Source organism: Condylostylus longicornis, unplaced genomic scaffold (assembly GCF_029603195.1).
Source record: "Condylostylus longicornis isolate FDR11 unplaced genomic scaffold, ASM2960319v2 ptg000020l, whole genome shotgun sequence".
Lineage (NCBI taxonomy): Eukaryota > Metazoa > Arthropoda > Insecta > Diptera > Dolichopodidae > Condylostylus > Condylostylus longicornis.
The window spans coordinates 595,137-618,753 of record NW_026577989.1 but is presented as its reverse complement, the minus strand read 5'-3'; the positions used below and the strand labels follow the sequence as shown (position 1 = coordinate 618,753).

At 23.6% G+C, this 23,617-nt stretch overlaps 1 protein-coding gene across 1 annotated transcript; it reads left to right on the top strand.

Moving 5' to 3' along the window:
• The first annotated feature begins 6,467 nt into the window (after positions 1-6,467).
• LOC129606676 (probable ATP-dependent RNA helicase DDX56) lies at positions 6,468-8,716 on the top strand. The gene is made up of 6 exons (XM_055517108.1): positions 6,468-6,554; positions 6,630-7,139; positions 7,210-7,448; positions 7,673-7,997; positions 8,056-8,156; positions 8,228-8,716. The coding sequence occupies exons 1-6, from the start codon at positions 6,489-6,491 to the stop codon at positions 8,634-8,636; spliced, it is 1,650 nt and encodes a 549-aa protein (XP_055373083.1). The 5' UTR covers positions 6,468-6,488; the 3' UTR covers positions 8,637-8,716.
• Positions 8,717-23,617: the final 14,901 nt, after the last annotated feature.

Genomic DNA, 23,617 nt, shown 5'->3' with positions numbered 1-23,617 from the left:
TGAAACTCACTTTGCTGCGTTTTTACTAATTTTGGCTTGAAAATTATGTTTAGCTATTACATTATTAACGTCATTATTAACATTTCAAATCAAGTAAGCAAAATTTTTCGATTGACTTGGATGAAGTCGGTTTGAACTCGTTTGTATGGACATAAAAGAGATTTCAAATACGCTTGAAGGTGCCACATAACCACATTAATAGAAACACTAAAATTTAACACAAGCAGATTATTTTGCAGATTGTCTACATACGCGTCAGGTCAGGGGAATATAATGGTAGTGAGAGCTACTTCATCATAAAAGGATAAAACTAACTTTCCATTTAAAAAACTTGTTTTTTTTTACAAATATTAAAATTAATTTCAAAACGGTGTAATGATTGAATAAATAATTAATACTAATTCATCTAAATTTAACAAGAATATAAGATGAAACCATCCAATACAGTTATCACAACCAATATTGTTTAACTCGTTATTCCCAATGTTACTCTATTGCTCTTCTCCACAATTTTGGCAGCGCTCCTTGTTTTTAGCAGGTTTTCATTTTTTACCAAGCATTTTCGTTTTATTTTTTTTTATTTTTTCTTCTCTCCGTTTTTTAACTGTTCAGTTTTTTTCTGCTTTTATTTTTATTTTTGTCATAAATTTTCCGTCAGACTTCAGGTGAAATTGGGCTGGGAAATTGGCCCTCACCCTCTTTTTTGACAATGTTTTTACCTCTAAGCTATTTTCTTCGCGATTTAGTTTTGAAGGGTCGTTCATAATATATTCTTGGTTTATACTTTTTAAGTAGTCTTTCAGATTGTTAAACCATTTCATTATGCTTGCCATAGTGATTGCCACTCTACCTTTGGTAATATTTTCAGCTTCTCTTATTGTTATTTTAGGATTTTGCTTCATAAAGGAACGCATCCATGATTTTCCTGAGCGATCATTTCTAAAAGGTGTTTTTCATTTACTCATTACTGTCTTGAAATATTTTTTGCACAGTATTTGGGACAGTTCACATTTGCATAAGTTAATACAGCACTGGGCTATTTGTATTTCCCCGTCGGGTAATAAATATGAATCTGGGCCCATTTTGGTTGACTGTTCTACAATTTACCTCTTACGCTTTAATTAATCAAGAAGTATTATTGGCCGTAATCCATATTCGGCATCTGAAACATCTGCCCTTCGAATGAAAAAACGAATAATGCAATCGACATCACACTTTCACAAGTTTTTTCTTTTGTGCCATGGACGAACCTTATTGTAATTGGACTAATTTGGAAAACGCGTTCGATTAGCTGCCATACAACTCAAAGAGTTTATTTTAAATATTTCAAAAAGTGATAAAGGTATAATTATAAAATTTTGTATACATAATATTCAGTTATATTCTACATAATATGCTCTAAAAATTTTAATGAGATAGCTGCACCGGTTCCGCTGGCTGCCATACAACTCTAGAGCTAATTTTTAAATATTTGGAAGAATAATAAAGTCAGATTCATGAAAGTTGGCAATTGTGTGTCCAATTATAGATCAGATATATTTGCGCAGTTTTAGTGGAATTGCTTGACAGGTTCGAGAAGCTCCCATACAAGTCTAAAAGCTAATTTTAAATATTTAGAAAAATAATAAAGTCAGATTCATGAGACTTGGCAGTCGTGTTTCTAATTATAGGTCAGACATATTTCTGAAGTTTTGGTGGTATCGCTTGACAGGTTCCAGTAGCTCCCATACAAGTCCAAATGTTTATTCTAAATATTTGGAAAAATAATAAAGTCACATTCATGAAACTTGGCAGTCATGTGCCCAATTATAGATCAGACATATCAGTGAAGCTTCTATAGAATGGTTTCACAGGTTTGAGTAATTGCTATACAACAACGAAAGGTGCAGGGTATAATTCAATCGGTTTATACCGACTGAAACGTTTTTACTTTTTTATACTTTCAGAATTCGTACAAATTTTACAAGCACTAGCACAACACGTAAACATTTTTTTTTGCGTTTTTGGATTCAATGATTTCTTGGAAAAAATTCTTATTTTAATAAAAAAAAACCAGCGAAGTTTTCGGATACTGCAACTATTCGGAAACTAGTACTCCTACTCTATATATTACAAGCTAAATATTTTATAACTAACTATGTATACAGATAAGTAGAAAACTGTTAAATAAGATTTTGTATAGAAAAGTCAATATACTTTATTATTTGTGAATTTATTTCAAGTTATTTTAAAATACATAAAATATCAAAATTTGCAAAATATAGTATGTACATATGTATGTACTGTTACTAAGTTAAGCCGTATCCATTTGTGTAAATAAGGCTGTATAAAATGTAAATAATAAAAAATTACTAGTTGAATTATCCAGCCGCAGTACTTTTCAAAATGAAAATATCAAACCAATTCATATTTTTAATAAATATCATAAAACTTGAAGATTTTTTGGGAAACTTATGTACTTTGGTTTAACTTTTCTAAGTGTGGCAACGCACTTTTTTAAGTTTGACAAGTATGTCATAATTTATTCATATTTCTCATTCAATTCTTAAGTATTAAACACGGCTGACACAAATTTAAAGATGATCGAACTAAAGGTGTTGAATTATGCGAAGAAAAAAATGAAAAACCGCTAACAGTTATTATTTTAAACTTAAAATCAAGCCAAATTTTAACATAATAACATAAAAAGTAGTTCATCAGCTTATGAACAACAAGAAGTAATACGCCAGCCGAGTGATCCAATACGTAAGGTAAATTTGTTTAAAGAACTTCTGAATTTGAGATTAAATTGAAATTTGATTTAAATGAAAAGCTTTCTGAAATAAATAGTAAACTACCAGAAGAATTGATTTCAATCGTGATGTTATCTGGTTTACAAAAATCATTCCAAAATTTCGTTATTGCGATTGAATCCAGAAATATTTCACCTGATCCCACAAATCTTAAAGCAAAATTACTTGAAGAAGGTTTCAGACTCAAATGTGTCCGATATTGACCATTTGCGAAAAAAAGCATTTTATTTAAAATCCGAAGTTAGACAATTTAATGCAAAAAAAAAAAAACAAACGCGTCATCGAATGGCAAAATGCGTAATAGAACATAATATTATATTTGTCATAAAAGGGGACAGTATGCCGCGATTCTAGAAAATCATTTAATAAAAGTACGCCAAATACAACAATGTTTTGGTGTTTAATAGATTAGAAGATATACAAATCAATAATAATGAAAGTTATGAAGTGAAAACGATAATTTTATCGTTTACACTGGGGTAGTGATCTTGGTGATAATACGAATAAATATTCGGTCAGTAATGAAGTTGATATTAATAAAAATTAACTATTAAGACAATGTTAAAAAGCAGCTTGTATATAAGTTATAATTTACACAGTTACATACATACACAATTTGTGATTGTTTTAAATATTTACACTAAAAAATTTTATATACAGGCCTTAACATTCAAACAATCAAAGATCAATCGAAATAAAGTAAATATATTGAGAAATTTTTATTTGCAAATATTTTATTTTTATAGAACATACACAATTTTGGAACTTTAGATTTGAATATAAATAAAGAATTTTAAATAAACTGGACCAGTTGAAAGTAGATAAATCTAAAAGAAACTTAATATTGAACATACAAATTTTAATAAAATGAATTCTTTACTAATGAAAATTTTACTATTTATTGCTCTTGTAATTACTGTAGTAGCAGCAGAGGATGATGAAATCAAGGTAAAATTTCGACATACCTGTAGTGTTGGCCCGGCAGGGGATGAGGCTTGCACAGTTTACTGTTTTATCAGTACAAGATACGCAGCCGGTAGATGTATTGAAAACGGCGTTTGTGGATGTTATCGTGAAAGAATATATAATTTAAAATAAATCAAATATTTTTAATTTAATTTCAATGAATATTTTGCGATAGAAATTTTTTTTTCAATTTTAATATTAAAACTTAAAATATTGTATACAACAAGTACTTTTAAGTGGAATATGAAATAAATTTTATCAAAAAAAAACAAAATATATTGCTCGTATTCACTTTGTAATGATTGCGTGAAAACTAGAAATTTTAATAGACAAGAATAGACAAGTCGAAATTAATTAAATTTCAAATGATTAAAAGTTTAAGAGATTAAATGTAGTTCATTTGAAATGAAATTTCATTCATCCCTGATCCCATTATCCTGTAATCTCTTTAGAAATCTTTTGCTCAAAAAATTTACTATAGGCAATACCCTGATGCAATACTATAGTAAGCCAACTTGTTCCTTCGCAAGCTAACTTGTACCGTATAAAAATACCCGTTTAGCTTTAAGTGCATTCATTTTTTAGCACATTTCTATCAGTTTGTTCTTAAATTAATCGCTTTGCTGCCTCAGACACAAAAAAAAAAATATTTTTCAAAATTTTTGAAAAATAAATTGTTTTCGTAAAATGACTAAATCCAATATCAAATCAAATTTAACAATTACATATGTAAGTCATTTAAAATTTTTATTTTACGGGTGGTTTAAACATTATTGAAAACCCACTTAGTTGCTTTTATTTGCGCAGTTAAACTGGTTAATGCTTTACTCGGATAATTGCTCACAAAACTTAGATTTTTTTGAGACGTACTTAAGGGGGTTTGAGTAATTACTATACTCTGCTCATATGAAATAAAATAAAGCATGAAAATTTAGGTACATTTCAGGAAATGAAAAACCTTACAATTTTACCATTATACTATACAGGGTCTTATGCAATTTCATCTTGCACTGTTGTACTTAACGTTTTCGTTTATTTTAATTAATTTCGTCATTTAAAAATCCATTAAATTATTTCACCTAATGAGGGTTTACTGTTGTTATTGATTATACAACCAATGTTGATCATTTTTTAATTCTTTTCAAATTGAATTTATTAATTTTCAAGAAAATATCATCCCAAATGTATGCAATTTTACATTTAATAAAATTTTTTTCAAAAGGGAAGTTTATTAAAATTTATTACATTAAAATTTTATTATTAATAATAAAGATATTGAATTCGCAAACAAATTAATTTGTTAATAAAATAAAATATGTACATAAAATTTAAAGAATATTATTTCAATTACTACTCGAGCCGAATAAATCATGAAAAATATATACATACCGAAAACTGATTTGGGTACACGGCATTTACAAAGTTTTAGATAAAAAAAATTGCAATTACATTTTTATGGCTTATATTTATGCAGGTTATTGTTTATAGTATTTGGAAGAACGAATTTTGCTAGAAAAATTCCTGCTGTGATTTGTACTGCTACTTAAATGTAATTTCACTTCCGACTTCTCAACCTCAAGAAGAATAATATAAATTACCTAAACATTTATTAAATGTTGCATAAGAATCTATTCAAAACCAGTGTTCCATCAATAATTTATTTAAAAATTATCGTGGACTTAAAGATGACAATTTTTAAATTTTTTTTTTATAAGATTTTAAATAGTATATAAAACAATAGAGTACAGTTGCATTGTACCTGATTGCTTTCATTTTTATTGCCTTTCGAGGTTCTTTCCTTACATTTAAAATTTTACCAAAAAGAAGCAGTTAGGAATAGCACACGTGCAAAATAAGAACAAACGATAAAATAGTAGGGGTGTGACAAATTACTGTCTTAATTTTTTGATGCATTTCTTCTATCTTTAATTTATTTGAATACCCATAATACACCACGTTTATATGGCAGTTTGAGTATTTGACTTGAAAAGATCTTGAAACTCAAGCTGCGTTTTCACCAATGTCAGTTTGAAAGACCGAAAAAGATGTTACAACTATTACATTTTTATCTCATTATTAACATTTGACGTATTGAAACCGAAACACAGAAAAACTCTTATTCTTTGAATCAGATGTTTAAAAAAGTTGGTTAAATAACAAAATAAAGATTACGAAAAAAATATTGAATGCCTAATTTTATATGTACCTATATGTCAAATTTGGACAGCAATATTTTAAATATTTGCAGTTTATAAACTGAGATGATGATCGGAGTAAAAATTTTTAAAAAAGTTGGTCTACCCTCACGGCTGGCAGAAATACGGATATGTTTGTTATTTCAAGTATACGCTACACTGTTTTTAAAATCTCACAGAAAATCAAATATAATTAGCTACAAACCTTTCATTAACATACTGCAAACACATTTCAAAATGTCTACAATCAATTTTGTGCCTATTTAAGTAAATAATATCAAGTGCTGCAACTTAAAAACATCAATCAACTTTCTCTCATATTTTCATTTTTAAACTCTTAGAAAGTTGAACGTGAATTGTGACAGTATTTATTCTCAAAACGTCAAAAAAGTTTTAAAACACGTTCTTAAATTTGAGTTTGTGTTGACCAAGAAATAAAGCAAATATAAATGAACAATTTTAATTTTTAACAGCTAATTAAACTTATATAAAAAAAAATTTATATTAAAAATATCATTTATCTACACATCCAAATATGAGCGAAGAAAACGAGGAATCCATTAATTTTCATCAAATGGAATTAGATGAAAGAATCCTAAAGGTAAAATATTGACATAATAAAAAGTGAGAAAGAAAAACAATTCCACGTAATTATTTAGCTCGCATTTAATTTTAGGCAATAGCAAATTTAGGATGGCTAACCCCAACGCTTATCCAGGAGAAAGCAATACCGCTGTTGTTAGAAGGAAAAGATGTACTTGTTCGAGCTCGAACCGGTTCTGGAAAAACTGCTGCCTTTTCTATACCAGTAATACAAAAAATTTTAAATTCGAAAAACGCAGCTACAGAACAGTGTACTACAGCATTGATTTTAGCTCCAAGTAAAGAATTATGTCAACAAATAACAAGTGTTTTACAAGATCTTACATCAAAATGTGGCAAAATTGTAAGAAGTATAGATTTGTCGGGAAATATAGATTTATTAGCGCAGAAACATCTTTTATCAGAACGACCAGATATTATAGTATCAACCCCATCAAAAATTTTAAATCAATTACAAAATCAAAATGTGGAATTGAAAAGAGGGTTTGAAACTTTAGTTATAGATGAAGCTGATTTAGTATTTTCATTTGGATTTGAGAATGATTTAAAAAAAGTTTTAGATTTCTTACCACCTATGTATCAGGTAATGATTTAGCAGAAAACATTTTCAATACTCTGATTTATGAAGTGTATTAAAATATTAATCATTTTAGGCAATTTTGTCTTCCGCCACTTTAAGTGAAGATGTAGTAAATTTAAAAAATTTAGTTTTACATAATCCTGTTACTTTGAAATTAGAAGAACCAGAAATGGCTCCCGCCAGTCAACTATCACATTACCACATTTTAGCCGAGGAAAATGACAAAGCTGCCATTTTATATGCTTTATTCAAACTACATTTGATTAGAGGAAAATGCATAATTTTTGTTAATACTGTGGACAGATGTTATAAGTAAGTTTAAAAACAAGAAAAACACAACTTAAAACGTTACTTATCTAGAATATATGATGAAATTTTATTATGATTGATAAAATACATTCCTTGCGTTTGTGATTTTAAGTGAATATAGCCTAATCTTCTCGCTGAATTATTATTCTAAAATATTCCTTCTATATATTTCTATATTCCAATAAATCATTTAATTCAAAATAAATCCTTAATTCTTTTATTCACAGACTTAAACTTTTTCTTGAACAATTCAGTATAAAAGCCGTTATATTAAATTCAGAACTTCCTGCAAAAATTCGAATTCATTCAGTTAATCAGTTTAATCAAGGGATATATGATATTATTATTGCGTCAGATGAAAAAGCTTTAGAAAATCCAGATACAAACGGTGTGAAAAGGGCAACAGGAAGCAAGAGGAAATCAGATAAAGAGTCTGGAGTCGCACGTGGAATTGATTTTCAATTTGTTTCAAACGTAATTAATTTTGATTTTCCTCTAGATACAAGCTCATATGTTCACAGAGCTGGAAGAACAGCCCGAGGGACAAACAGCGTAAAATAATTAAAAAACATTTTTAAATACATAAAATATTTAACAAATATTTATTTAGGGTACGGTTCTTTCATTTGTTAGTGTTAAAGAGAAAAATTTGCATGATTCAACCGAAGAATATCTGCGTATCGGTTATGTAACAGATGATGAAGTTATGAAGTATTAATTTGAAAAATTCATAAAAAATAATGTAGATTTATTTAAAAATTACTTCTATTTTTTTTTTTTAGAAAATACCAATTCAAACTTGAAGAAGTAGAACCATTTCGATATAGAGCAAAAGATGCGTGGCGTGCGATAACTAAAGTTGCTGTTCAGGAAGCTAGATTAAAAGAAATTAAAATTGAAATGTTTAATAGTGAAAAATTAAAAGGTTTCTTTCAAGATAATCCACGCGATTTGCAAGTTTTACGTCACGATAAACCATTGAAAACTGTAAAAGTTCAACAGCATTTGTCACATGTACCCGATTACATTGTACCAGAACCTTTAAAAAGATTGTCTGGTATATCCAAATTAACAAAAAGTAAAAAACCATACGAAATTAAATCAAGATCTAAAGCCATTTACGAAGCGAAAAAAAATAATCCGTTACTGGTAGCTGAAGTAGATTTTGCCAAAAAAAGGAAGCGATTTTAGGAAAAAAAAAAATCAATATTTTTATAAATCATTAATAAAGTTAAATTAAATTTAAAAAAATTTCTGTATTAATGACTAAATATTCCGTTAATTTATATAGGTTTACGACGAAAATTCTTCAATTTTAAAAAATCTTACTTTAAAGCATTAAATTTAATTTCAGATTCATAAAATTCGATCTTATTTTCGGAAATCAAAATGTAAGGTTCTAAAACATGAATTACGTGTATTTTAATTGTTTTTGAATTACAAAATCAAAGAGGAAATGTTTACTTCAAATTAATTCGATGATTGTTTTCTAATCTATTTCACAGTCTATAACACTGTTTAAAATATTATTAAGTCCGTATGAGAGAAATTAGTTGACTACATATAAGAGTAATTAATAAGTAATTATTATAATTAGTAAAATATAATACACATTATAATTAAAATTTCTTTAAATCACTTAATCAAAAAATTCTTTTATAAAGAATTTTTTATCCCTCATATTTTGACTTTATTTAATCATTTTTTTTTCCTCAAACAATTCAATATAAAAAACTATTATACTCGGAAGAAATTTTGGAATAATTTTTTATTGTTATATTAAAAATAATGGTGTAATTTTAATGGCAATTGTTAAAAATATTTAAAAATAAAAATTTATTTGTAAATAATTGAAATAGACTGTTGTTATTAAATAATTTCAATTTTATAAAATTTCACGCTGTGAACTCCTAATTCAAATTATAGTCATATCTAATCTAAAATTAATTGGAAACAAATAAAAAAAAAGAATAATCTGAAAATTCAATTTTAAAATTCCTTATACAATGTATGCAATACTAATGCACAACGTACAAGACACATAATCTGATCCGGACCCTTTTGTACCAACCATCTTTACTTTTAATTTTAGCTTTTACTTATTTTTTTTTTTTCGGTTTGTTTATGTAGTTCATTAATTTTTTGACTCTTAATGCTTACCACTTTTTGATTTAAAACAAGTTGGATGCATTATGGCTTAGGTTTACTAATTCTCGTTGATATATAACAAATAAATTACAGGAATCCCTCGATATACGTCGGCCCTATATACGTCGGTGAGATTTTTGTTCCTCGTTCTTAATATACGTTGTTTCAGATTTGATATACGTCGTTGAGAGCTTTTTTTTTTTTTTCATAAATTTGTACAAAGTACATAGATATATATTTATATTTTTTTTTGTTAATTTCGTTTTGTTTATGCTTTAATTTTATGTTTTGTTGCATTTGTTACTATGTTGTATGTATCTAAATAAAAACATACATATTTACATTTTGTAAACTTAAAGACTTATTATTACATAAAAACGAACATATTATATGTATAATTAATTACGAAGGTATGATGTATTAGATGTACGAATTTTTAAATAAATATGCAAACGTACAACTATGTATTTATCAGTATTTTTCTAGTAAAAAAACATACTTTTTCTATATGGGTTTTCGATATACGTTGTTTTGATATAGGGGATTCCTGTATATTTTATATGGTTTTATGTTAGTTATAATAAAGTTAATAAATAGTTTTATTACTAAAATAAAAAGAATTTGGATAAACTTTTCTTGAATGTATTTATTTTTATCCTGTTTTTTTTTTTCATTATTTTTTTTTCTGTTTAAAAATTAAAACACTTTTTTTTTTTATAATATAATTCTCGCATTCATTCACATTCACTTACAAAAAGGAAATTACTTTATTTTAATAATAATTAATTCTTATATAATTTTTTTTTTTTTAATTAAATTTTATTTTAGCTACACTAAAATAAAAACTTACATTTCTATTAAATCTAATTTCCTTAATTATATATGTATATTTTATATATGTATATATATATATAGAATTTTTTTTATTTATATATACCATTTTTTTTTTCTTTTAAATTTAATTATTTATAATCAATTTACTTAAATTAAAAAAAAAAAAAATTTATTTTAAATCTGGTTTTTATTTTAATTGTGTTTTAAATTTTGTTGTTTTTTTTATTTTATTTATCAATTTGAATAATTATTTCTAATTTTTTTCAATTCGCTTTCATAATTTGATTTTTTTTCAATTAATTTTGTGTTGCTTTTATTTTTGACAAAAAGCACCTCATTCACACCTTAAAATTAAACCATCTATTAATTATTTTTTTTTTCTTTTTATTTTTATAGAATTTTCTTAAATTTTTCATGGTTTTTTTGAAACTATTTATACTTCTCTTCTTGTTTTTTTTTTTCTTTTAACTTTGCAATTTAATTTCATTTATATATAAAAATCGTTTTTCATTGTTATATATTTTCTTTTTAATATAGTTCTTTTAAATGTGAAATAATTAAAATAATAAAATACTTATTTGAATATTTTCAAATGTTTTTGAAGATTTTGTGTGTATTAATAAAGAGAAAATTATATAGAGAGGGTTTCGATTTATTTTTCATATTATTTTTTTTTTTATTTTTAAAATAAGAAATTGTTAACTTTTAATTGAAAAAAAAGTATTTATAATTATTTAAGTAAAATTAGAAGAAAAAGAAAAATTGAATGAGAATTGAAGAAATTTAAAAATTTTTAAATTAAATTAGAATTAATAAATTAATAAAAGAAAAATTTAGGATTATTTCAATTTTAGTCATGTACACTAAGTTCTCGGGACTGGAGACAATTTGAGTTACGACATAATATAACATTTGCGACATTGTTGTTTATACGATATTAAAAATTTTTTTTATTTTTTTTTTATTTAAAGATTTGAACGATTGTTGAATAAAAATCCATAATGAATTTAGTTATAGCTTCAATAATAAATTCTTTCGAGTTAAAAACACTAGTCACTAGTTAAAAATATGAACTGAAATTATATACATATCAACTTAGTCCGATTTTATTTTATTTATTTATTTTTAAAGCAAATTTGAATTTTTTTGATTTCATTATTGTATTTTGTTGTTTTTTTTTTTGTTTTGTTTAATTAAAAAAAAAAAAAAATAAGTGAATTTTAATAAAATAATTTGTCTAATTAATTTTTTTGTCGTAACTCGAATTGTCCTCCAATTCGAGTTACGACATAAATTTCTATTATCAAAACTATCCCATTTCAAGAACTTAGTGTATATTTTACTTTAAATTTTCTTTTTAAATATTAAAATTTAAATTTAATTAATTTAATTTATTTACTATTGTAATCAAATTAAAATTATAAAAATATTGTAATGAAAATATATTTTTTTTTTTTTGGTTATTTTTGTGTTTTATTAAATTTTAGTTAACAATTTCTAATTTTTCTTTTCTATTTGAATTTAAAAACAATTCCATTAAGATGCAAAATAAAAAAAAAAAATTAAATTAATTTTTTTATAAATATTTTCTTTTATTTTAATTTTTATTTTATTTTTATTTTATGGTTTCGATGATTTTAAATTGGAATTTTTTTTTTTTTAATTTTTTTAATATTTTACTTTTTATTATTTTACCATTATTATTATTATTTTGAATTATAGTTTTTTTTTCTTTTTTTATATTTTTAATTTTTTATTAATATGATATTTATAAATATAATTAAATCTCACTCAATTTTCATATTGAAAGCAGTGTGAAATAAGGAAATTATTTTTATAAAGAAAAATTTATTTTAATTAATTTTTTTTTAATTTTTTTTGTTTTTGGTTTTGGTGTTACATTAAAGATTGATGGCATTAACTAATTAACTATAATAAAAATATGTATAAATAATTTAATGGTAAAAATAATTAAAATTATTAATTATTATTTAATGGATTCTCTTTAAGAATTGATTATTAAAAACAAATTATGGGTGTAAGAAAGACATACCAACACTTGTTTATAACACTTGTTGATGTAAAAAAAATATATATTGTAAAATAGGTATATTTTTTTAAATATTTTATTAGTGAATTTTCTAAAATTAATTTGTATTCTATTAAAATTGATCTGAAACATTATGAAAATAAAATATAATTAATAATTTTCGAATTACTTAATAAAATTTAATGCTAAAAATTTGAATAAAAAATTTTTATGGTGACATGATCAGTGTTTGTTTTAAAAAAAAATTTTTTTTTTTAATTCAAATAATTACAAAATTTTTATAGTAAATTAATGCCATAAAATGGTTTTAAATTAATTATTAACCGTTATTAAATATGTTGTTGTTATATAACATAATATGAAAAACGTTCTATTTATATTTTCTTTTTATTAATATTTTTTTTTTTGTAATGTTTCAAAAATTTGTTTGTATTTATATTTTTTTTTTCTTTCTTTACTTAAAACACATTTATTACAAAATTATAAAAAAAAAAAAATAATGGTTTTGACTACAAAAAAAAAACATTTTTTTTCTTTGATTAAATTTTTTTTTTTGTTTTCTTTTTTTTTGTTCATACTCGGAAGAAAGATACAAATTTTTTTTTTTAATACATTTAATTTATATACAAATTTTATTAATATTTTTAAAATTAATTTATTTATAACTATATAGAAATTTTTTATTTAAAAATGCAATTATTATTTTTTTTCCAATTTTTATTAATTTTTATTTTTCGGTTCTTTCTTTTCTTAAAATATATTTTCTAATCGTCATATGTGTAATAAAACTAAATTTTAATTAATTTAATCTCTATACAAAAATATTTCTTTAATAAAAAAAAAAAATTTAGAAAATATGATTAAGATTAATTTCAAAAATTTATAATTATTAAATAACATTATTTAACAAACAATATTTTTTAAATCAGATTTTTTAATTTTAATTGAAATTAAAAATTATTTTACATACTCTCATATTCTGTTAGTCGCATCACTTGACGTCAATGGGTTGTTTTTGAAAAATCTTGTAATTTTCTAAATAAAATCAATTTCGAAATTTTATATTTGAACATCTATCACCCCAAATGACACAACTACTAGCAGAATATGGATGATAGTTAATTTTCAAAAATTTTTAAAAAGTTATAGTTATTAAGTATTTTAAAAGTAAATATCAATTTTAATTGGATGAAATTTAAACAAATTAAAATAATTGGGTAGAAAAATTATTGTAGTACATTTAAATTGTACAAAAAAAAAATGTAGAGCAAAAAAGAACTGCAATATTAAGTAAATAATAAAGAGCTGGAAATTGAAAACGAAAAAATTTTTTAAAATTTAAATGCAATTTTTTTCTTTTTTAAAGACTAAAATGTTGATTAAATAATTTGTTAACAATTTTGAACACTTTAATTTCTATATCAAAGTAAATTCACAATATTAAAATCGAGAAAGGAAATTATTTAAAATAACAATAAAGCATTTTATATAGGAATTTAAAAAAAACTTTTTAAAAGAAAAAGAGGAAATTTTTGAGATACTTAATTATTGTTAAAAAAAAAAATGATTAATTAATTAAAATTTAATATTATTTGAATGCTGTTGCTAAAAAAAAAAAAAATTAAGAATATTTTTAAATATTTTCAAATTTTAATTAATTTAAACGATTGAGCTCTTGATTGATAGATGGTGCTCTTTAATAAATTTTTGATAAATTTGAACAAAATAGGAAATTTTATTGGTGATAGAAGTAAAAGTGATAGAACAGGGAGGAATTTAGTTTATTTTGTTTGAAAATATTAAGGTATGAATAATTTGAATAATGAAATATTTTTATTGTTTTGTGTTTGTTTTGTTCTTGTTTTTCAATTTTTTTTTTTTTTTTGCAAATAATTTTAGCGAATATTGTAATTTCCTTCGAAGTATGAACAATTTAAAAATTATTTTCAAACTAAAAAATTTTTAGTTTAAAAATAACATAAAAAATAAAAGTTTTATTTTTTTTCTATTTTTTAAATTTATTTTGTTTTTTTTTTTTTCATTAAATATTAATTTAGTACATAATTTAAGTAACTTTTTTTTTTTTTTAAATTTTTACAAAATTTTTTTTTTTTTACTTAGTTTTGAAACGATTTATTTTTTATTTTATTACTTTTTTTTTTTAATTTTCTTTTTTAATTTTTAAATATGTTTCTATGCTTAAAGTTATAAAAACCATTTTTAATTTTTTTTTTACATTTTATATATTACAAAGTTTTTTTTTTTTAATTTTTTTAAGTTTTTCTTTATTCTGATATATATATACATATATATATATATATGTATATATATATATATTTTTTGCATATACATGTATATACATATATAAATACATATGTATGTGTATATATTTAATTCTATGACGGTTTGTTTTTTTTCATTTTTTTTTAATTCAAATTCCTAATTTCTTATATTTTGTTTTTCTTTTTTCTTTATTAATTTTGTATTGACAACTTTAAATTTATCGCTATAAATTGCTGCATTCGATTTTGACATATTTGGGTTTATGAAACGACTAATCACTGTTTTTCTTTTGTTTTATCTTGTTTTTTCATTTTCTTTTCTTTATATATTTTATACATGATAGTGCGACCCTGCATTTAATGGAAAAAAAAACAAATAGCAAATATCTAAAAGTAAAATTATTTTTTTTATTATTGTATCTAAGAAAAACTCTTCAAAAATAGAAAATTAAATTATTATAAAAAATTTAGAAAAAAATGTATAAAATATTTATTTTATTAGAAAAAAAAAATTTTTTTTGCAGAGTTCACAATATTATTAATTTTAAAATTTTTCAAAATTCCGAGTAAATTTAAGTCTGCTACACAAAGTACATTGTTTGTATTTTTAACAAAATTATAAAATTTAATAAAAATCTAAAAAAAAAAATATATATATATATATATAATTTTTTGATTAAACAATTTGGAAACAGACTGTAAATTTTAATTATTTTTTTTTTTAATTATTCTATAGATGGATTTTTATATGTTGCTTGTTGTTGTTGTTGTTTTTTTTTTATACTTCTTATTCTTTATTGATTAAATTATAAATATTTATATTAAAAAGTTTTACATCCGTCACTGTGACACAGCAGGACTTTTTTTATCTGTATCTTGACTGGACGGTGTACTAACTTGTGGACCTCCACCAGGACCACCTGGGCCAGGCCCACCAGTTCTATCCATCCATGAATTTGGACCTGTCATTGGTGAATCAGCATGTCCAAAACCACCATGATTATCATGATCAATTGAATTAGCTGCATCATATTGTGTATTTTCTAAGCGGGTGATTAAACGTTCATCTTCATCACCAAATTCACCGCCCATCAGTGATGGCTCACCCACAACCATCACATCCTATTTAATATAAAAATAATTATTTTTGTTTTACGATTTTGGATTTTGTTTTTTTTTGATTTGTTTTTATTTTTTAATTCGTATGTGCATTTTGTTATTTATTTATTTATTTATTTTTTTTTTTATTGTGGATGAACGTACGATGATTTATTTGAAGAGTATATAAAAAGAAAAGAAAAAAAATTGAAAAATAATCGATTAGGAAAATATCATTACTAATTATTTTAGAATGGAATGCGCATAAAAAAAAATTCTTTCATTTTTTTGTAAATTTTATTTTTTGTGTGTGTTTGTATTTTTTTTTTTTTTTATTATTATTATTAATTTTAATAATTTTAATTTGGCTTTCCAACACGGATATGCATATATGCGTATATTCAGTATTTTGCGGATATTTTGGGTGAATATTAGCGGATACCCCATTATTTCATTTTCCAAATTTAATCCTTTACGTCCTGAAATTTAAAGTTTTGTCATAAATCAACCAAATTTTACCTCGGCAATAAACCACAATTAAATATCAAAATCTACATAAATATTTAATTATTATTATTTTTTTTTTTTATTATTATTATTTTTAATTAATAAGTTTTCTCACAAAATTACTAAATCTATTCTAAGGTTTTTGCTACATCATAAATAGGTTTTTGTTTTACCCGAGGAAAAAAATTGTAGAATATTTTTTTTAAGATTTAAGAATTAATTGATATTTTAGTAAGTATGGAAAAAATTAAATTTAAATAATAAAAAAATAAGTTTATATTTTCATTGTAGTGATGTCGGACAGTTAATTTTGAGATTTGGAATTATAAATTTTGTGAATGAAAAGAAATTGGAAATAACTGAACGGGATCATATAAAACTATTGAAGTTAATCTTGTAAATCTAATTAAAAATTCTGAGTCTGTGAAATTATTTTTAAGAAATCGTGATTAAATTACATTTCTCTTTTTGTCATAAAAATATTTTCGTATATGAAACGTCTATTTAAAATGATTTGTAAAAAAAAAAATCATTTGTCATAAGTGACCTATAAAGTAATAATTTCAAAAAAAAAAAAGAGTATTTTTATTTTTAGAAGTACTAGAAATCACCAGAATAAATTTAGACCATTTTTTTTTTTTTTTTTTTGTAAAAAAAAAAAAAGCTATTCTAAACTAAAATGCGCATTTTTTAACCCAAATAAACCCATTACATGTGGAATGAACTGAATTCTTAACCTCAATTTTATTTTCCTCAATTTTGTTTTGTAAAAAAAAAACTACACGCGACTTGTCAAAACGTAGCATTAAAAACATAAATTTCGTAAAATTCTGACACGTTAAAATTTTTTTTTTTTTTAATATTTAAATTTTATAAAACGCGAAACGCGAATTAATTAAATTTATAAATATAAAATACAAGTTTTTGAAACATTCGAGTTTTAGAGCGTAAATACAAAAATTTATCAAAATAGCACAATGTGTCGGAAATAGATTAATTATGTTTTTAATGGGCTTATCTGGGTTAAAATGATTTTTTTTTTTGTTGTTTTTTTTTGGGTTTTTTTTTCATATTAAATTTTGTTTAAATCGGAATAAGATAACTGCTACCTGCGATGCTAAACTAAAATTTGGTCCTGGTGATCTTTTTTTACTTGGCACTGGTGGGGCACTTGCACCTCCCCCTGAATTTGATCCTTTTCTTTTTCGTCTTTTATTTGCGGGTCTTTGTGCATCTAAAAATTGATTTTTTAAAGAATTATTAAAGTTCATCCACATTAATTTATTATTTTGTTTTTCTAGAACGAAAACACATAAAAGGAAATTTTTAAATTTTAAACAAAAAAAAAAAAAAAATTAAAATCATTTTAATACCAAAAAATATTTTCATTTTTACACTTAAACATTTTATTTCATTTTTTAATTTTTTTTTTTTTTTTCAATAATAATTTTTTGTTTATATATATATATGTATAAGTAAGAAAAAAGGAAAACAGTTTCTGTTTTATTTTTCTAAATTTTAATACCTCTCTTACCGGGCGGTGCGACCATTCTTTGCCATTTCTGAAATAACGTCGTTTTTAAACAATCTCTTGGAGTAAGTGCATATGCTTTATGCCTAGACATTAATTCTTGCATTGGTTCTAATATTACACACAACTAAAATAATAAAATAATAAAAAAAAAGAAAAAAAAAGAGAGAGAGAGAAAAAAAAAATTTTTTTTTAAATTAATTTTAATTTATTCAATTTGAAGAGAACGAAATTAAATTTTTGAAAAAAATTTCAAACAATAAGATTTTTTTTATTTTTTTACAATTATTATTAAATTAATTTTAATTTAATTTTTAAAATCTTATTTATTTAATATCCTTTTCAAAAAATATATTTGAAAATAATTAACTGAAACCAAACAAAATCAATATGCAGAATTAAATATTTTTCTAATATTATTTTTATTAATTTTTATATTTTTATATGAATTTTATTTTTTTTTTTTAAAAAAATAGCCAAATAAATAAACCATTTCTTTAATTTTTTAATTAAAAAAAAAAAAAAAAAACTGAAAATTATTTGTTTGGAATCAATATATCACCACTCACGCGTAGATAATTAAGCGTTGAATTTGTTATCCCCGATCTTGTTATATTTTTGGACATTTGTTCTAATATCGATGGATCTGATTGTGATGAATGTGCATGCATTCCAAGAACAGATCTTGGTATTAATTCACGATGATTTTTCACAGCCATATGCCATGATTTTATTCGCATATAGTCATCGTACATAAATTCTAAAATAAGTCTTGCTTCCGCACACACCTGAAAATAAGGGGGAGCTATCTATAAAGGAGAAAGAGAAAGAGAAAGAAAGGAGAAAAAAAAATGAAGAAAACAAAAATGTGTAAATAATAAAGGAATTAAAAAAAATCAAAAAAAAAAAAAAATACAAATCTACTCAAATTTAATATTAAAAAAAAAAAAATCCCAAAACTTCATTGTACTCATATTCTTAATTTTGAAAATTACTATAAATTTTTTTATAAATTTTAAATTTAACACCATCTATTTTTAAATATTATTAAATTCGAAATTCTATTTTTAAAATTAAATTACGAATATGAAATAAATTTGTATAATTTTCTCTAGATATTTCAATATGCACTTAGAGTACAAATTACAAGACATTAGATGACCACTTGTCATTCACTATGAAGATAGAAAGCTTGTGATCTTAGTAGATGAGTAAGAACTTTAACTTTGAATCAGCATAATGACAATTATGAAAGCAAATGACCGTAAGGTAGAATATTGCATTCTGAAAATTTTCCATAGATCATATTGAAAATTGTAATAATTTAAAATCCGCAACATCATATTTAAGCCCTGACTTTGAAATGCTTCTTTATAGTATAATTGAAATCTAGTTTGCGTATATTATAATTCGAATTTTTAAAATTTTTACAATTAACTCTGTAATTTCTTACAATTATCATTTAAAGAGGAAAATTATAAATATGGGTCAAAATATTGGTCAAATTTTTTTTTTCGAAAATATAAATGTAATTGCAAATACAATAACTTAAGAAAAAAAAAAATATAAAAATAATTAAAAAATAAAAACTTAAAAATTCTGATGAAAATGAATGGAGGGCGGGCGACCATTTGAAAAAATCAAATAGTTTTTATAAGGGGAGTGGGAGAAAAAAAACTTACTTTTGTAAACATTTGTTTCCCGTGATGTGTCACTACAGTACATTGGTCACAGTCTAAAGTAATTGATGTATTGTGAAATGATTCTTTCGAGTGCTTTAAATGAAAATACAATTCCGAAACACCACCTTCATATATACTTCGAAAATACCTAGGTATTAACGTTCTTCCTATAGCTAAAAATATATAAAGAAAAAAATTAAATTATAAAAAATTAATATTTTTAAATAAATAATTTTAGTTTAAATTTGTTTGTTATACTTTAACAAGTTGCGTAACAGAAAAAAAAAATTTAATTAAAAACTATTTTAATTTAATGTTATTTTTTCGGCAATTTTATAATACCCTATTGTATTTATATAAATTTCATTTGAATTTTGGCGATGTTTTTCTGTTTTTTGTTGGCATCATTATTTTTCAACCCTAATAACTCATTTTGATTTAGTGTACTGGGGGAGGACTCTTAAGAAAGGGTCTCGGTGTGGGTTTAAATCCTAAATCGGTGTGGGTTTGGTGTGAGTGACTGAACATGAGAGGGAGCGGTCTTTACTCCCTTAAAAAAATTTCATTGTTAATTATATTACAGGAGAGTTATAGTGGGAGCGATTTTAGAGATAAAGTAATAATTTGCAGCCACAAAATTTTGATCCAATTTTATTATGTATGTCATTAGTTTTCAAAAGATTATTGTAATTATATGCGAAAATTATTCTATTTAATTAAAAATCTATAAATTCCGACATAAAAATATTAATAATATTAAAATATCAAAACCGCCCCCTCCACCCAATACTAATTCAAATTGTCGTACAAATTCGTACGCAAAAACGATTTTGAAAACTCAATATACACAATGTAAATATGATCAATTATATTTAATTTTCTTCAAATTTTAAAATTTATAAAAATTTTTAAATATTACAAGCATTTTTAAATCATTTACAAAAATATCAACAAAATTGCCTACATTATTCATATTTAATACATAAACTACATATTCATACATACATACATACAAAAATATACCAATGAAATAATAATTATGTATTAAATGAAAATTATTTGAAAATTTTTAAATGTTAAATTGATCAACAAGTTCAAGGCGACAATAATATCAAAAATAAAAAAAAAACAACAAAAAAAAACAAAAAAAAAAATTAATAATACATAATATAAGAATTCATTTTTTATTGTTTATTGTTGTTGTTATTTTTTTTTTGTTAAATTAAAATATGAAAAATTTAATTCAATTGATTCAATTACTCATCATCGTCATCATAATCACCCACATCCCATTAGTGATTCAATGACCCAATGAAATGTTCTATATAAACAATAACTATCATATGTGTGTGTGTGTACAAACATTCAGCCATATAATACAGTATACATATATCTACAATATACAATAGCATATTATAATTTTCACTAATTTATTTAAAAAAAAAATAACAAAAAAAAAAACAAAAATTGTTGTTTGTTCTTCTTTTTGTTCCAATAATAATCAGCTTTCAATAAAATTCCTTTTCTTTGAATTGGTTGGAGGGAAAAGCAAAAAAAAAAACAATTGCAGTCATATAATAGTATAAAAGTCAATATATATGATATGTGTGTTCTAATGTACATAATATGTACATACATTATACGCATTCAATTTATGCACTTAAAAATAACACACATTTATACCATAATTTATGTATACATATTTGTGCTTAAACATATAGTCAATTAAACAATAGAAGAAGAATAATATTCTATGAACATTCTACGAATACAATATACATACATATATGCACATATATGTATGAAAAATCGCCTAACAAAGCCTTAGCATAAAAAAAAATACAAAAATAATAATAAGATAACAAATAGGTAAACAAAGAGAGATTGAATATTAAACAAATTGATTGAAAATGAACGGATTGTCGTCGTTATTCAGATGATGATCACTACCTTACAATTTCAATACATACATATGTAACATATAAAAAGATTCATAAATGGTTTGAACTCTTTTTCTTACGAGGGCTGTCCAAGAATTAAGTAGCCTAACCAAGAAAATACAAAAATTTTGAAAAAAAAATATAAGCCTGGCAGAAAGCCCTATCATTTTAAAGATTAACTGTCACATTTTTATTTTTAATTTTTTTTTTTTTTCTTTTCAGATTACCGACTATTAATAGTGAAGCTTTTCAGTAAATTTTTAATATGGATAAAATTGGTCATCGTTATGTCATTCAATATTTTTATTTGAAAGGTCCAGTCGGTATCAAAAGTGAACAAAAGTAATATGCAAACTTATTGCAGCGTTTGAGTGAAGAAATCAAAGTAAAACGTCCACATTTGTCGAAGAAAAAAGTGTTGTTTCATCAAGACAATGCACCAGTTCACACATCTGCAATCGCCATGGTAATGCATTCCTCACGCACCCTATTCACCAGATTTAGATTACTTTCTATTTCCAAACAAACAATTTACTTTCCAAATTTCGAAAAAATGGTTTGGTAGAAGAAGATTTTTTTTACAAATGAAGAGGTAGAGTCTAGCGTTGATGGCTATTTTGCAGAGTTTCCCAGTTCTTACTATAAAAATGGTATCGAAGCAGTTTAATACCCCTGGCAAAAGTGTATCAACCTAAAAGGGGACTATGTTGAGAAATAAAAATAAATTTTGTCAAAATTTTTGTGTTTTCTTGGTTAGGCTACTTAATTCTGGGATAACCCTCGTACAAACAAAGCCATAATGTTATATAAGGTTTTGTTTGTATAGATTGTATTGATATATGTAATTTACTTTCTGTGTATAGCCTTAACCTATACGTTAAAATATTCTATCAAATAAATCTAATCCAATAAATAAGTTTCGTGTGTTAAGAACATCGTATATGGTAGATAGATTCGGAAATGCATTCATATTTTTTTTGACATAAAGAATGAATTAATCATTTATAAATTCGAAATTTACTTTTATTCAATTAAAACCTATATGTATATATGTATGTATATATACTGCCAATTACTTTTTGCTTTTACTTGATTAAAGTCTATCCTATGTCCATATAATACTGAACACGCGCGTATTCATCATAATCTCATATAATTTTCTACTGATTATAAAATTTTCTGTTCTTTTGTTTTTTGTTTTTGTTTTGCACATCATATCAACATATTGATCCATACGCATGTGGAATATGTGATAAGATAAAAGAGATAAGATTATTATTCGCACCCCTGTGAAATAATTTAAGAACATTAAGAAATTAATGACCAAACAATGCAATCAATTTGCATCGTAAGATGAATGAATTTCAATGCGTCTGCAGATGTATTGGAAATTTTCAATGGTTTGAAATTTGGGAAATTCTATTTTTCGAGTTGAATCATTTTTGAAGTTGATATGTTTTTCGCTCATCAATGCTTACTCCTTCTTTATTTGCAGTCCACAGTAAAAGACGGTGCATGTTTTTATGCTATACTACAAAGTACACTCTTCTTATATTAGGGGAAAGCTAGAGTATAATATTAGTGGATTAATTTTATATTCTCATTTTTGTTTGTTTTCTTGTGTTTTTGTTCTTTTTTCGATTAAATCAAAAACTTGTATTGATGGTCTGTTATAAGTCCTGTTTTGTTATTGTTGTTGTTTTATGATCCAGTAGCAAAATAATTTCCATTTGAATAGGGACCAACGGGTATACAAAAATAAAAATGACCGGGCTGCAGAACTAACAAGAAAAAGAAAACAAGAAAAAAACGGCAAATGCTTGCGTATTTTTTACCAATTTTTTCTTTTTCTCATTTTTAATGGTGGATAATGCATCTGACTCTGGGCATTACATATTTTTTCTATACAGGGTTAATTAAATAAAATAATTAAACTTTATTCCAAAAATTATTTTTGCAAACAAATTATGTACATAAAATTCACGTACGTAAAATTTTTTAAGAATTGGAATAAATATTATGCAAGAAATTTTGAGACATACATTTAGGAGGAATATAAGAGAAGTAAATAGCCCATTTCGATTTTCAAACGCAGGTAGA